The sequence below is a fragment of the Harpegnathos saltator genome, unplaced genomic scaffold (assembly GCF_003227715.2).
Source record: "Harpegnathos saltator strain DR-91 unplaced genomic scaffold, Hsal_v8.6 scaffold109, whole genome shotgun sequence".
NCBI lineage: Eukaryota > Metazoa > Arthropoda > Insecta > Hymenoptera > Formicidae > Harpegnathos > Harpegnathos saltator.
Window position 1 is genome coordinate 411010 of NW_020229883.1, and position 16447 is coordinate 427456.

General features: G+C 44.5%; 1 protein-coding gene and 1 long non-coding RNA gene across 2 annotated transcripts in view; one reads left to right on the top strand and one right to left on the bottom strand.

Moving 5' to 3' along the window:
• The first annotated feature begins 884 nt into the window (after positions 1–884).
• Positions 885–3305, top strand: LOC112588994 (uncharacterized). Its single transcript, XR_003113166.1, has 2 exons — positions 885–1101; positions 3248–3305. It is a non-coding gene; the product is annotated as an uncharacterized LOC112588994 (long non-coding RNA).
• A 3757-nt stretch (positions 3306–7062) lies between these two features.
• TyrRS (Tyrosyl-tRNA synthetase) overlaps positions 7063–16447 on the bottom strand; it is a 58384-nt gene continuing 48999 nt past the window's right edge. The window contains exon 8 of the mRNA XM_025300475.1: positions 7063–7213. Within this exon, the coding sequence (XP_025156260.1) occupies positions 7100–7213 (114 nt within the window). The 3' untranslated portion in view covers positions 7063–7099. The remainder of the gene's footprint in view (positions 7214–16447) is intronic.

Here is a 16447-nt window from a genome sequence, read left to right on the forward strand (position 1 = left end):
CAAGCTGGATATTCTTTCGATATCATCGGTAGCAGAATTGCGTGCGTTTGAGGACATCGATGAAGAGACTTACTGCAAAGTCGTAAGTAGAGATAATTACTTTCATACTTTTGACATCGCTGTTACACATTGTCTGCTTGTAGCAGATGTTATACTTGTTTTATTTTATCTAGATGAATTATTTCCACTACATCGGCAGTTTTAACCTGAAGGAAGCGATCAATTTATGCTTCAAGGAGAGTCTCCAGGACGCTTTCACGCCGTGTTTGACCTGGTGGGGCCGCGAGAAGCAATAAGAAGCATTATATAACACCCGTCTGACGAAGGCTATCTATGGTAAGTAAACACAAAGCACGTCGCCACGAAACTTGATCTGTATAGAGAAGAAGACGCAGCGCACACAAAGTAACAATTATATCTCTGCTTGAAATGTTTGGTAGCAAATGTGTGATTGTATACAATAGAACCGGATAGAATGTCTATATTAATTTATATGATTTCATGATAAGTCATATAAATTAACATAGACATTCCGTCCGTTTCTATTATATCAATCACACATTTGCTATCAAACATTTTAAGCAGAGATATAATTGTTACTTTGTGTGTGCTGTGTCTTCTTCTCTACACAGATCAAGTTTGCTGAGTCATGACGACGTGCTTGGACGTATTCAGCGGAAAAAGTAACTCAGTGAACTATCCATCCTGATTGATATATTTCCGTACATTTGTCAAGAATGTAAAGAAATATTCCAAACACGGACAATAGGCACAAAGTGCACACTGAGTTATTTTTTGAGCTGGATACGGTCATCGTTATACACGGAGGTGTCAGGTGTAGTAGCATGCAACTGTTGTAGTGATATAAAGATATATTATGGTTTTCAGATGCTGCATGCCGTAGCCGGTACTTTCAGAGACCTCAACGTTCCGAGTTCCAAATACAGATGCGAGACGCTCTTCGGACAGCGAAGGAACGACACCGCCACAGAGGACGTAATCAACGTAGAACGGCAGCCGGTCCAATGATACAGCGCAACTTATGGAGCGACGAGCGTGCAGACGAGGAAGAGGAGCAGGACCAGCAAGACCCGACATAAGGTATATAGCACTGTTGAATAAACACGCAATATTTACAAGATATTGTGAAAATATAGATGTTGAATATTTCGTAAATATTCTAATGTCCGATATTTTCAGGCATGAAAAGGGTATGATAAATATCTGAACATGTTTGTCATACGTATGTTTATAAAAATTCCGATTTATAAAAGATTTATAAAATATTTATAAAAGGTTTATAAAAGATGTATGAACAATATTATAAAGATTTTTAGATATTTATCATATTTTTCCATAGTTGAAAATCTCAGACATTAGAATATTTATAATATATCCAACATCTATGTTTTTAAAATATCTTATAAATATTGTCGGGCATCTGAACAGTGAGTGATACATCTGCTGGAAATATTTAGCTGAATTTCTCCGTCACATATGACGCAATTTCAATATTATTTTGTTACTTGCTGCGTTCAGCAGAACAAAGTGATCAGTGAGCGCTTAGTGATTATTTTGTCTGTGACTGGAGCATTCTTTTAGATTTTTCATAGACCCAGAAGTATTCGCCAATCAGGAGCGAGAATCACTAACCGTTCATTGATCATTTTGTTCTTCTGAATGCAGCCAATGTATACAGTTTTCTGTAATATTCAATACATTTCACGGTATGTTGTTTAATATGTATATATTGAATATCACTGAAAAATGCCTACATTCATGAAATAATACAGAAATAGGGTCATGTAAGAGAGAAATGTAGCAGCAGGGATCATTCCTCACTGATTACTGGTAGTAAAGTTATATGTTCTTCAATTTTTCATTTCCGTTCCCTGTATTTTACTTGATCTCTTCTATTAATCGCGTCCGTCATATATTAGGAGCGCAAAAAAGTTCTGGGCCTTTTTTTGCAAAATTCAAAATTTATTTAAAAACAAACAAAACTATATTAATCAACGAAATATTCCCCGTTTGCATCGATGACCTTTTGCCATCTTTCGGGCAGCTTGCGAATTCCCTGATGGTAGAAGCTCACCGGCTTCGAGGCGATAAAGTCATCAAGGCATTTTCGTATCTCTTCAAGTGTCACAAAATGTGTATCAGCCAAGAAATGCTGCAGAGACCGGAATAGGTAGTAATCGGAAGGCGCCATGTCTGGGCTATACGCCGCGTGCGGGAGAAATTCCCAGCCTAACGCAAAGATATGGTCCTGAGTCACTTTCGCAACATGTGGTTGGGCATTGTCATGAAGCAGTATCACTTTACGACGTCCTTTGCCAGTAAATGGCCCCTTTTCTTCAAACGCATCGCTCAAATTGCTCAATTGTTGCTGATAGCGATCTGCCGTTACTGTTTTACCCGACTGTAACAACTCGTAATACAATACACCTTTCCAATCCCACCATATGCAAAGCAAAACCTTCTTGGTGTGGATATTGGTCTTTGGCGTCGATGTCGAAGGTTGACCAGGGTCAACCCATGATTTTTTACGCTTCGGATTACCATAAAGTATCCACTTTTCATCACCTGTAATGATTTGGTGCAGAAAATCCTTTTTCCGTAACCTTGAAAGCAAAGTAAGTGGCGTGTCACGCCGTCGATTTTTGTTGTCTTCGGACAGTGCATGCGGAACCCATCTGCCTTCCTTTTGAACTTTTCCCATTGCATGTAAACGTGTGGAAATGGCTTGTCGCGTAACGCCAAGTTGCTCTGCAAGCTCCTTTTCAGTTTGTGCAGAGTTTACATCCAACAATGCTTGCAGTTCGTCCGTTTCAATCTTTTGAGGGCGTCCAGCACGCGGTTCATCTTCAAGACTGAAATCTCCTTGGCGAAATTTTTGATACCACCTTTTACACGTAGCATAACTTACAGCGTTCTCTCCATATGCAACACAGATCATTTCAGTGACTTCAGCAGCATTTTTCTTCAAATGAAACGCGAAGTGGATGGAAAATCGAATATGCTCTTTTGTTATTGCCATCGTGAACACTGCTGATTTTAAGGTTATGTGCATCAAACGCCAAATCGCACGATGTTTCGAAAGACCAAATGTCACTGCTTTAAAACCGCAAGAGGGCGGGAAAATTAATGCAATTTAAATTGTGGTTTCAGTAGTATGAAATCTAGGGCTCAGAACATTTTGCGCTCCTAATATATTAAAAAATATTAGAAATTTCTAAATTTACAGATGCATGGGACGAGGATGAGGACGAAGACAACACTCACGGTCGCAGGAGGTCGAGAGAGAGAGGGAGAGGGAGAGGGAAAGGGAGGGGAGAGGGGGAGAGAGGGGGAAGGGGAGGGAGAGAGGGAGAGAGAGGGAGGAGGGTGCAACATGCACGCACACACAACAGACACACATACACACGCACGCACATACCACACGTTCTCTTCTCGAAGACAGAGGAGTAAATCGGCACTTTTCAGCGCCTATTTTTAAAACATAACGGGAACACCTCACTGCAATAAAAGGCATTTTTGAATGCAATATCTGAATCGGTACTTTTTAGTGCCAACTTAGGCTAATATTACATGTATCGTACGACAAGCTTTTCGGATACATTGATTGGCGTACGCGGAGCAATCCTAGAAATATTCTGTTTGTTAATTAATCAACGTATTCGAAAAGATTGTCGTACGACAAATGTAATATTAGCCTTATATTTTAGTGTATTTTCAACATTGTAACAAATTTAAAAAAATTGTTACAATAATAATAATAAATCATTAAGTATAATAAATTTGTAAAATATTAATAAAAATTTATTAACATATTTGATTTTACTTAATAATTAAGCGGGGAATACAGATTCGTGCATAATATACAGGGTGTTATAAAAGTCCCGGAAGAGCAGAATAACTCGAAAAATATGAGTCTAAGAAAAACAGCGAAGTACTGGGTTTTTATTATTTTTTCCTGGCTATCTGACGGTGACCTCGGATTTGATCTTGACAATGACCTTGAAGGTCATTTCAAGGTCAGGTCAATTTTTTTAAATGGGACCCCATACTTTTGAGCCCAAAAATGAAAAGAGCGGAAAATTTTACGTTCGGATATGACCTTAAACCCTGCCAAATTGACCTCTGGAGGTCACATAAAGGTCTAAGCTTGTTTTAGGCTGAAAACGCGAACATCTTCGAAAATGCACTTGCTAGGGATCGACAAGATCATATATGTTGATATATGACGTATAATTTTGAGAACAAGGTCAAGGTTGAAAACGTCATATCCGAACGTAAAATTTTTCAATCTTGACTCTTTTAGGTCAAAAGTATGGATTTTCAGTCTTAAAAAATCCGGTTCGACCTTAATAATAATCTTAACTCATGACCTTGAGAATAAGGGCAAGGTCATGGCTGAATGTTCCTCGTTGACCTCTAAATTCTTATTCTTATGCGTAACATTGCTCCCTAGCAGGTGCATTTTCGAAGATATTCGCGTTTTCAGCCTAAAACAAGCTTAGACCTTTATGTGACCTTCAGAGGTCAAATTTGGCGTTGGTGTTCAAGGCCATATTCAAACGTAAAATTTTCCGCTCTTTTCATTTTTGGGCTCAAAAGTATGGGGTCCCATTTAAAAAAATTGACCTGACCTTGAAATGACCTTCAAGGTCATTGTCAAGATCAAATCCGAGGTCACCGTCAGATAGCCAGGAAAAAATAATAAAAACCCAGTACTTCGCTGTTTTTCTTAGACTCATATTTTTCGAGTTATTCTGCTCTTCCGGGACTTTTATAACACCCTGTATATTCATGTTGAAATATTCTTTTCCGCTCTCCGCTCTCCCATTTTCTTGCTCTCCAACTTTCTTTATGTATACATATTACCGCAAATACATATTATATTTATATATAAATCTCTCCTGCTTATATTAGAGTTAAAAAATATAAATTTTATTTTGTACAATATTGTAGCTATATTATATAACGCTGAAGTATCATTTTGATCCCGATTACATAAATATTTTATTAATTCATAAGATCTAGTAAATTAATTTTCAATAAATAGTAAAAATTAGTTTATATATACATATATATATACATAAAAATTAGTTTATATATATACATATATATATATATACACACATGTATATGTATACATATTGTACGTACACAAAGAAAAAGAGCGAGAAAAAGGAAGAAAGAGCGACGGACAAAAAAAAGTCTCTTGCGCGCGCATGCAAGAGAGAGCGAGAAAGAGAGAGAGAGAGAGAGAGAGAGAGAGAGAGAGAGAGAGAGAGAGAGAGAGAGAGAGAGCGAGAGCGAGAGAGAGAGCGAGAGAGAGAGAGAACGAGAGAGCGAGAGAGAGAGAGAACGAGAGAGAGAGAGAGAGAGAGGGAGCGAGAGAGAGAGAGAGAGAGAGAGGGAGCGAGAGAGAGAGAGAGAGAGAGAGGGAGCGAGAGAGAGAGAGAGGAGAGCGAGAGAGAGAGAGCGAGAGAGAGAGAGCGAGAGAGAGAGAGAGAGCGAGAGAGAGAGAGAGAGCGAGAGAGAGAGAGAGAGAGAGAGAGAGAGAGAGAGAGAGAGAGAGCGAGAGAGAGAGCGAGAGAGAGAGAGAGCGAGAGAGAGAGCGAGAGAGAGAGCGAGAGAGAGAGAGAGAGCGAGAGAGAGAGCGAGAGAGAGAGCGAGAGAGAGAGCGAGAGAGAGAGAGAGAGCGAGAGAGAGAGCGAGAGAGAGAGAGAGAGAGAGAGAGAGAGAGAGAGAGAGCGAGAGAGAGAGAGAGAGAGCGAGAGAGAGAGAGAGAGAGAGAGAGAGAGAGAGAGAGAGAGAGAGAGAGAGAGAGAGAGAGAGAGAGAGTTTGTAGGTGGGGGTCGAGACTCACGAGTCCCGCCGTCTCGAGCTTTGTATTCCCAGGAGCGTTAGTTCCGGATGCTTGACTCTCGAGACTGCGCTTTATAAACGGAATCGGGCGGAAGTGAAAGTGCGGTTTGCACGCTTCTAATGTAGTGTCAAAAATTATAACCAATAATCGCAACTAAATTTATTCAGTTATTTATTTGTATATTTGTTAGCTTCAATTAAATTTGCATAGTCTGTCCAATGGAAAAGATAACTGTTGCAAAATGAAATACAAGATATTATTTATTTTTAGTTTTTGTCATTTTTTATTCAAAATAGTTTCCTTGTGAGTCAATACAATGATGGAAGAGGTCGTAAAATTTTTTGAAACACTTCTGATACTTATTTTTTGCAATTATCTCCAAAGCCGCGGTCGAAGCTTCCTTAATGTCTGAAATCGTGTCGAAATGCTTTCCTTTCATCGATAATTTCAGTTTTGGCAACAACCAGAAGTTTCACGGAGCCAAATCAAGCAAATACGGAGGATCGAAAACTACGATACTTTACTTGGCCAAGAAATCACGTACGAAATATTGCTGAATGAGATGAATAATAGATTTAGGATGCCAGTGAACTTCTCAATGTGCCTGGCAAACACATAATAATCACTTCAAAGAATTTCAGCCGCTTTTTGAGACATTTTCTTCAGTTCAGACTGTTACTGATGGACCTGGTCGTGGATCGTCTTCAATGCTCTCTGCCATCACGAAATCTTGCAATCCACTTAAAAACGTTCTTTTTACATATTATTTTACTACCACAAAGAGTTTGAATGATTTCGCAAATTTCTGTGGCACTTTTATCCAATTTAAAATTTAATTTAATGTTAGTACATTGTCCCATTGTTGTTTTTCCGACTGACGCTCGAAAGATATTGTCACATTTTATATCATTACGAACGACCGAGAGATGCTAGCACCTTGAAGTGTTTGGTAGTGAAAGCTTAAATATGTCATTACATATATTTGCATATATTCATTCAAAGATGGTGCTACTGGTTACGCGAAAACAACTAGCTACCTTTTCTACTGGACAGACCGTGTATATAATTATAAATAATTTTATATTTGCATAAGTATATTTGTTAAATGTTGGAAAAATATAAAAGATAAAATATATTGTTTATAAAAATATAAACAATATTACAAATAAATAAAATCAATGAAATAAACAATAAAGCTAATATCTCTATATTTCCAATATATTATTTAATCGCAACATTTTTAAGAGTGTCACTTGTTATCTTGCCGCCCATCGAAGTGATTAATAAGCTTCCATTCCAACAAGCTACGCCATCTTCATTCACTATCAAATCAGTCTAAAAACAGGTATCATATATAATTCTGTTGCACAATATGTCACTTGTTTAGTATTTTGAATTATACAGGGTGAATCATTTAACCTGGAATTTTGTAATATCTCGAAAACTACGCATTGTACAGATAAATTTGCCGAATCGAAACTTTAATATCTCCGAAGGGGGCATCCGTTAGTACTAAATTACGCCCACCCCCACACAAATTTGCCGCCCGCCCCTGTGGGCGGGGCGGGCGGCAAATTTGAAATCTTAAATAGGAACCCCTATTTTTTATCGCAGATTCGGATTCTACGTCGAAAGCTACGTACGATTTGTCCGAAAAAATTTTTTCGATTCGCGACAGATGGCGCTATAATCACAAGAAATGGAACCGAAATCAAAAGAATCAAAAAATAGAGAAGCACGTATTTAGTATTTTTCGACGGGCTATTCAATGATGTTACGGTTGCCCCTCCACCTCCTGTGGGCGGAGTGGTTGGTTAATAAACTACTTTTAGCGTAACCCAGGAACAACGACGGGGACGTAGTAATTTTCTGTTCCCTTGGGTGCTTGATTAACGTGAGTCCCCTTGCCTCTCACTTTTCGGGGTGTTTGATTAACGTGAGTCCTCTTGCCTCTCACTGTTCAAGTAAATACTCGAAATGGTGACCTTGAACTTCAATACAATTGTCGATCCGCGTTTCAAATGACTGTACACAACTGAGAAGTACGTCTCTAGTAATATGGGCACAAGCATCACTGATTCGTTCAATCATATTCTCACGAGTTATTGGTACTCGTTGGTACACTCTTTCTTTCAGGTATCCCCACAAAAAAAAATCTGGCAAAGTTAGATCTGATGATCTGGCAGGCCAATTTATCGGACCAGCTCTACCGATCCAGCAACCGTGGAAATCGCGATCAAGTACTTCGCGTGCTACTACCGGATAATGCGCCGGACAACCGTCATGTTGAAACCACATGTTCTGTCGCACTTCTAAACTTACATCTTCAAGTAACTGTGGCAGTTCATTGTCCAGGAAGTCTTGGTACATTTCACCGTTTAAATTGCCTTCAAAGATGTGGGAGCCGATGAGTTTGTCGTCAATTATCCCGCACTACACGTTGATAGACCAAGGACGCTGATGCTCAACCTGACGCAGCCAGTGTGGGTTTTCAACACTCCAATAATGCATATTATGTCGATTAACAGCTCCTGGTTTGTAAAAGTTGATTCGTCAGAAAATAATACCCAACGAAAGAAATTATGATTCATTTGTATTTGTTCCCATGCCCACTGACAAAATGTTAAGCGATTTTCGAAATCAACGCCATGAAGATCTTGGTGCAAAGATACGTGGTAAGGATGATATTTACGGTGCTTTAAAATTCTCCAAACACTGCTTTGAGACACTCCGCAATCGCGAGCTATTTCTCGTGTACTGACGTGGGGATTATAAGCCACTGCGGCTAATACAGCAATTGCATTATCTTCTCCAGTTACTGTTTTTCGACGGATCCTTTTTTTAGGTCGAACACTTCCTTCGGCAATAAACTGTTTGACAGTATGGAAAAACGAAGTGCGTGATCGCGGCCTGTCCAGAAAACGCTGAGCATAAAGGTTGACAGCATTATCAAGATTCTTGCCAGATTCTCCATAAACAAGAACCATTTCAATTTTCTCTTGTAAAGTTAACACGTCCATTTTCACATTGTGTAACAAAGTAAATTGTTCCTTGTTAATCTTTATTAGGTATAAATACTACTTTCTACAACTAATATACAATAATTCTCACAACAACAACTCATGAGAATATGATTGAACGAATCAGGAATGCTTGTGCCCATTACTAGAGACGTACTTCTCAGTTGTGTACAGTCATTTGAAACGCGGATCGACAATTGTATTGAAATTCATGGTCACCATTTCGAGCATTTACTTGAACAGTGAGAGCCAAGGGGACTCACGTTAATCAAGCACCCAAGGGAACAGAAAATTACTACGTCCCCGTCGTTGTTCCTGGGTTACCCTAAAAGTAGTTTATTAACCAACCACCCCGCCCACAGGAGGTGGAGGGGCAACCGTAACATCATTGAATAGCCCGTCGAAAAATACTAAATACGTGCTTTTCTATTTTTTGATTCTTTTGATTTCGGTTCCATTTCTTGTGATTATAGCGCCATCTGTCGCGAATCGAAAAAATTTTTTCGGACAAATCGTACGTAGCTTTCGACGTAGAATCCGAATCTGCCGCCCCGCCCACAGGGACGGGCGGCAAATTTGTGTGGGGGTGAGCGTAATTTAGTACTAACGGATGCTCCCCTCGGAGATATTAAAGTTTCGATTCGGCAAATTTATCTGTACGATGCGTATTTTTCGAGATATTATAAAATTCCAGGTTAAATGATTCACCCTATATTATATGATGCATATACAGGGTGTTAAATTTCAAAGATAACAGGTAAAAAAACTCGAAAACTATAAAAGATATTAAAAAAAGCTAAAACACGTGTTCCATGATTTCGAAGGGAAAAGAGAATGGCATTATCAGTTTTTTATTTGGAGGGCATTTTCAAGGTCAATTGAAGGTCAACTTAATTTTTTTTAAATAGAAAGCACAATTTTTTATTATATCTTTTTTTTCTACCAATTAATTTTAACAACTTTTGTCTGAAATATTTTTTCATTTGCTTAATATTTTTTGAGATATTTGAGGAAAACTTGATAACTTTCTCAATATATACCTTACGATATCTCGCTAGGGATGCAATGATAAATCGATAATATCGAAATATCGATATATCGAGACAAATATCGAATATTTATCAATATTTTTTTGTCTCTGAAAAAATCGATATATAAATATGAATTTTATTGATATTTTATATTCTTCAATTACAGTTCTAGGGGTCTATTACGGTTCTACGATCGAGATGAAAATTACAAAAGTGAGTGAATTCACTGGAATATATATTATGTAATTGGTAGATGTCTATCTAGTGCTACGTCCTGCGAACTCCGGACAATTAATTAAAATTTTTTTTTCCTCTTCTCTTTTCTCTCTCTCCTTTCGAACTTCTATTCTCCTAATATAACTATATAATAGGAATATATATATACAAGATGTTTGAAAACTTATCATGCAGACGAAAGTTGGAGATAGATTGTGTGTAGCCGAGAAGAAAAGTCATGTACCATAATGTCAAATTGGCAATAGTTACCAAATTATTAATTAAAACATGTGAGCCAACGAGCGCGTAAAGAGCGGAGGGCGGCCGCAGTAAGCACGTAAGCCGCAGTAGACATTTGATACAGGCGGAGTCAGCGAGTGGCGGTAGGCGAGCGCGCGCGGCGAGGGGCAACGCACGTGCTCGCCTACCGTCACTCGCTGACTCCGCCTGTATCAAATGTCTACGTGCTTACTGCGACCGCCCTCCGCTCTCTACGCACTCGTTCGCTCACATGTTTTAATTAATAACTCGATAACTATTGCCAATTTGACATTATGGTACATGACTTTTCTTCTCGGTTACACCCAATCTATCTCCAACTTTCGTCTACATGATAAGCTTTCAAACACCCTGTATATAAATATAACATAGGAAACAGACCCGTCTAGCGAACAGCCGTCGCGCCAAATGAAAGGCGATTCAGGAAAATTTCATAGCAGGAAACAGTGCCCTGTTGTAAAAATCTAGAGTTTATATTTGGGTAGTGTTCGCCAAATGTGTCCGTCGGCTTAGCTATAAAAATTTGAAACTCTGCGCTAACAGATCTATAGTAGAACAAAGCAACTCGAAACACTCCTGCTCTAAAACTTTGAAACCTACATCTCTCTTATCTAAAACCATATGCTGCCTAACAACAAAGCTTAGTCGTAAAATCTGATCTCAGCTCTTGATTTTCGGCATCTTGACTTTTCCAGCTGGCCACTTGTATACATCTCTTTACCCCACAAGAATCCACCACCATCACACTTGTCGTGTCTAATCATAACCTATCCACCCAAAACTATGAAACATCCACGCTCCACCCCTTATCCCATCTATATTCATGTCTTCTAGAACTAACTGTCTCCTCCCACAATGTCTTTTAACTTCGCTCCTAACTTCTAATAGCTAAGACTTTTTCTCACTAAGATCAACCAGGACCAATACTAAAAATTCACTAATTAAATCTTTGACATCATTGGGCTCTCCTTGGGGCTTCACCCCTTCCCAAAAGGCCATCTCTCTACCTACCCTGGCGGGTCCTGCCTCCGATCATCAGTATAAAAACCGCGACATATGCCTCCGCGAGCACTCTCACTCAGATATTCAGAATTTAGAATTCAGATTTGAGCATTCCAGATTCAGATTTAAAAGTTATTCAAGCATTCGAGCATTCAAGTATTCCAGATTCAAATTTTAAAATTATCCGAGTATTCAGAGCATTAACCCTTCAGATCTTTAGAACACCCAGATATCCGAACATATAGACATTTTGATAAAAACGTGATCTGTGGCAAGTGCGCAGTGAATACCATTCTCAGTGAGGTCTCGCCAACCTTCCTCAACCAAAGAATCGGCTGTCAGCAATTGGACATTGGCAAACGGACCCCACGTGGACTATTTTCAATTATTGTCTTCCGTGCGTGAAACACCCGGAATCAGCATAAGTTTGTTTAACTCTCTATTCATAATCCTTCCCTTTTTTTCATTCCTTTTTCCACTTCTCTCTCTCTCCACACACACACACACACACGCGCGCGCGCACGCACGCGCGCACGCATACACACACGCACGCACGCACGCACGCACACACACACACACACGCGCACACACACACACACGCGCACACACACACACACGCGCGCGCGCGCGCGCACACACACGCGCACACACACACACGCACACACACGCGCACACACACACGCACACACACACACACGTACAAACACGCGCGCACACACACGCACACACACACGCGCACACACGCGCACACACACACACACACGCACGCACACACACACACACACACACACACACACACACACACACACACATACACACACACAAACAACCATTCGTATAAATTGTCATACGTTAAACCGCTCCGTCGTATCATTTGCTATCATCTTCATTTTAATAAATCTGTTACTAATTTATTTTCATCCAATTGATTTCAAAATCCCCCATTCTTACAACAGTTGACTCATAGTTCTATCCCCGGTAAAGGATTTCGCGTCCTTGACCGAAAAACAGACCACTCGTCGTACGTCAGTGACCGAGTAAAGAGACCCTGACCCGCCCCCCCGAGAGTGCCACCTTGACATGGGGGCAAGGGGGCTTGAAGGTCCCAATGAAGTACAGAGCTGTGCCGGCGGCGGCTTTGGCCCCTGGCAGGTTCTACCATGCCGGAGTGGTCTGTACTGAGGGACTGGACTAAGAGCAACCAGGGAAGACATGGCGGCCTGACCAGTGATGGTCAGGCTTGACCACTTTTGGTTTGAGGTCGAGGAGAAGGACCCCACCCCTCCGACATTGCACGCCGGTGCTCCGGCAGTCGGAAAGGCAGGATCTTACCCTCGTTGTGGGAGTTCTGTCCCTGAGGGCATTGCACGCCGATGCTCCGGCAGCCCAAAAGGACAGGTCACACTCGGGTCTGCACACCGTGAGGGTTTGGGACCCCTCACGGTACCCGGGCTGGCGGGGGGGGGTCTCCGGGCCGCTCGGACGTATTCCGAGGTCGGGACCGGGGCCCCCCGGGGCGAGCCCGGGGGATGGGGATCGCATCATCCCTAAACTCATCCTCTGGGCGGCGAGGTTTGCTGGCTGCCGTGGGGGAGCGGTCCCAGTGGGTTGCGACACCTGTGACCTAACTCCTTCCACGGGGTCCCCCGCGTAGCGGCGCTGCTATCGGTACCCCAGAGGTCGGAGGCTGGACGCCCTTGAAACCGGTCTACCTCCCAGCAATAGGAGGTGGGGCGGCAGTAGGGGGCTGGATCCCCGTGCCCAGGATGCCTCTCCCTGGGCCTGTGGAATAAACCGACTCCCCGGGGGAACTCGGGGATATCGGTAAGTCATTTCTCTGCCGGCGCGGGCATGTCCGGTCGGTCGAGCCGGCAGCAATGGTGAGTTTTGACGACTCAATGCCAGACAAAGATAACACAAAAGGGACTGAGAAAAAGAGGAGGAAGAAGGGGCAAGAGGAGGAAGTTGAACTATCGTCGGAGGCCTCAGGGCCCTCCACGGAGACGAGGAGAACCCTATCTAAGTGGATAGGAGAGGAGGTGGAGATCCCTGCGGATATGCGATATTCCAGGAAATCCATAAAAAATGGGAGACTGACAGCATGCAAAGGCTGAAAGACCTCCTCAAGTTGGTCACGGGAACGGGAGGATGGGATGAGGAGGAGGAAATACAGGCCACTGATGTCCTGGATGATATGGAGGATTTTATATGGGCCCTGGGCAAGGATGCGAGAGGATTATATAGGATTTGCGATGAATTGAGGAAGAAGTTAAAGTTCAGTGAGGACTTCAGGAAGGATATTGCTGAAGAGCTGGACAAAAGACGTAGGGAGTTTGATAACGCTAAGAAACGCAGAGAAGGGGTGGAGGGAGCTGAGCTGGCCCTGAGAGAGGAGATTAGGCTCCTCAAGGGCCAATTGGCCAGCAGTAGGTTGGAGCTGGAGTCGTCTCGATGAAAACCAGGAAAAAGGACTGTGGGAGTGGGCGTGAAGGCAGTCAAGGAGCACGCCCACACCCAAACGCAGAGAGGTGAAGAACTGGGAAGGAGGTCGGTCCAAGTCCAGACCGACGAGGAATGGGGTGTGTCGGAGTGGAGGGTCTGGAAGCTAGGTCGGGCAGAGAGTGTCTGTCGGGACGCAGATAGAAGGGCCCCCCGCTCCGGCATTGGGTAGGGTTAATGCGGCCTCGGTCGTCCCCTGAGAGGAAAGGGTTTGGACGACCGTGAACCGCAGGAAAAGGAAAGGTGAGGAAGCTGTGAGGACGCCAGCAGCCAGTACAACTGGGCGCTCGCAACAGCCTCGGGATGGGAAGCGAAGGGGGAAGTGGAGGGAGGGAGACAGCCTTCCCCCGGACCACCCCACTCCGCTATAAGAGGCAGGGAATCGGAAAGACGGGACAGGGGCCGGGGTGGAGTGCCTCCCACCAAACCGACTCCTCCCACGCAGGGGCGAAGATGGCCGCGACTGACGGCCGCGGTCACCGTGAGGTTGCGGCAAGGGGCCTCCTATGCGGAGGCCCTGAAGCGGGCAGAAGGGATCTCCCTCGGGGACTTTGATATCCCGGCTGTGGATGTCGGCCGGAGCGCGGACGGCACTCTGATTATCCGAGTCCGGGATCCGGGCCCCGAGAGCGTCAAAGCCGATAGCTTGCGGAGAGGCTTCGGGCAGTTTTGCCCGAAGCGGAGATAGCCCGCCCGGTACAGGAGGAGGTTCGCCTCGTTGGTTTTAACGAGGCGGCCTCCCTCGAGGATCTTAGGGCGGCCCTGGCACGAAGCGCAGGATGCGCTGCTGAGGCCATCCAGTTCGGCCCCCTCCGATGGGGAGCGAGGAGCCGAGGGATAAAATGGGCTCGCCTGCCACTGGCGGCCGCGGTGAAAGCGGCCAAGGGAGCAAGCTTTGCACTGGGCTGGTCGGCCGTCGGTGTTACATTGCTGGCGGCCAGACCGGCTCAGTGCTTCAGATGTTGGGGCCCTGGCCACACAAGATCAAACTGCACAGCCACTGCAGATCGCAGCGGCCTGTGTTTCCGGTGTGGCCTGGGCAGGCACACCGCACGCGTGTGCGATAATGCACCGGAGTGTGCAGTGTGCCGCGAGGCTGGGCGTAAGGCCGGTCACCGTATGGCTGGTCCGGTGTGCTGCCTGGCCTCACAGCGAAAAGGGGGCGGCGGACGCTCTGCGCGTCGTCGCGGTCGCCCCCCCAACAAGGGACCCGTTGAGGGCGGGCATGTTTCCACGCCCGCAACTGGTGGGGGGGGGACGTAGTTGCCGTCGGTTAGACGGCGGAGGCGGACGCGTTCGCGTGCACGTGGTGGGGGCGAAGGTGGGGGCCGCGGGGGGGGACCTGTTTACCCTCCCTTCTCTGCATTTTGTGGTGGAGGTGGGCCCTCGCTCCTGGACTCCTGATATAGCTGCACGACCCCCGGCTGATTTCTGCCCCCCCCCCGTGAAAACGCAGGGGGAGATCCCCTTAAGTCCGACGGGGTGATTCTCTCCCTCCGGATTAGTCCGGGGGGATGAGAGAAAGGGTTCTCTCTCCCGGAGGATTGGGGGGATCGTTATAAGGGAAGACGGGATAACCTGGTGGGGGCCGGGCCCCGTTTCCCCGAACCCCCACCTCAGACCATCCGAGGTGGGGTGAGGGAGGGGGGCTGGACCTCCCCTCCCTCGCCGGCTTAGTGCAGTTTGGCCGGCAGCCGGACAGGGTTACCCTGCCGGTGGCTCCGCGCGTCGTGTTGTATGGGACGATGTGTACCCTGCTCGGAACGGCGGTCAAGGAAACCTTCGGGTAGTACTTTTCCTTCCGGGGGAGGTAGTAGGCTTGAGACGCTGATGGCATTGCACGGGAACGGCGATTGAGGAGGCGAGTCTTGCGAGACAAGCCGACACTCCCTTCCTCGCCTTCAGCTCCCCCTTCACAAAGTCTCGCGGCGCGCGGGGCCAGGGTGTGGCCTACCGGCTTACGGTGCGGCGAAGGGGCGAGGCAATAGGGAACTATTATGTGCAGAGGGTTTCCTACCTGCGCTCTCCGCCCCTCGCCGCATATAGCCACGTGAAAGGTATCTCGCTGGAGTTTTAATCGATGCGAGTCTGACATAACCCTCGACTCCCCCCCCCCTCAGGGATCGAGAGTACCCATAAGGGGTTTCTCCAGCGTCAAAAAAAAAGGTTCCTGAGCCGTTCCCTGGCACGCGTGTACGAGGTTCGTCTTTCATGCGAAAGAAAAGGTTGTGCTCCTCTTTTAAGACGTAACACTAGTCCTCCCGTGGGTGCCACCTTGTCGTGGTGGGGGGGCTTGAAGGTCCCGATGAAGTACCAGGTATGTAAATATGAAACCGAAATTTTTGTATGGAAAATACACATTTATTGTATGAAAATGATAAAAAATATTTTATTCGAAGTATTGCCCATCGCTAGTTATACACTTTTCCCACCTGTCTGAGAATTTGTGGATGCCACGCCAAAAAAACTTGCTCTTTTGAGGCAAACCAGTCATCGAGCCATTTTCGTACATTTTCGTAAGA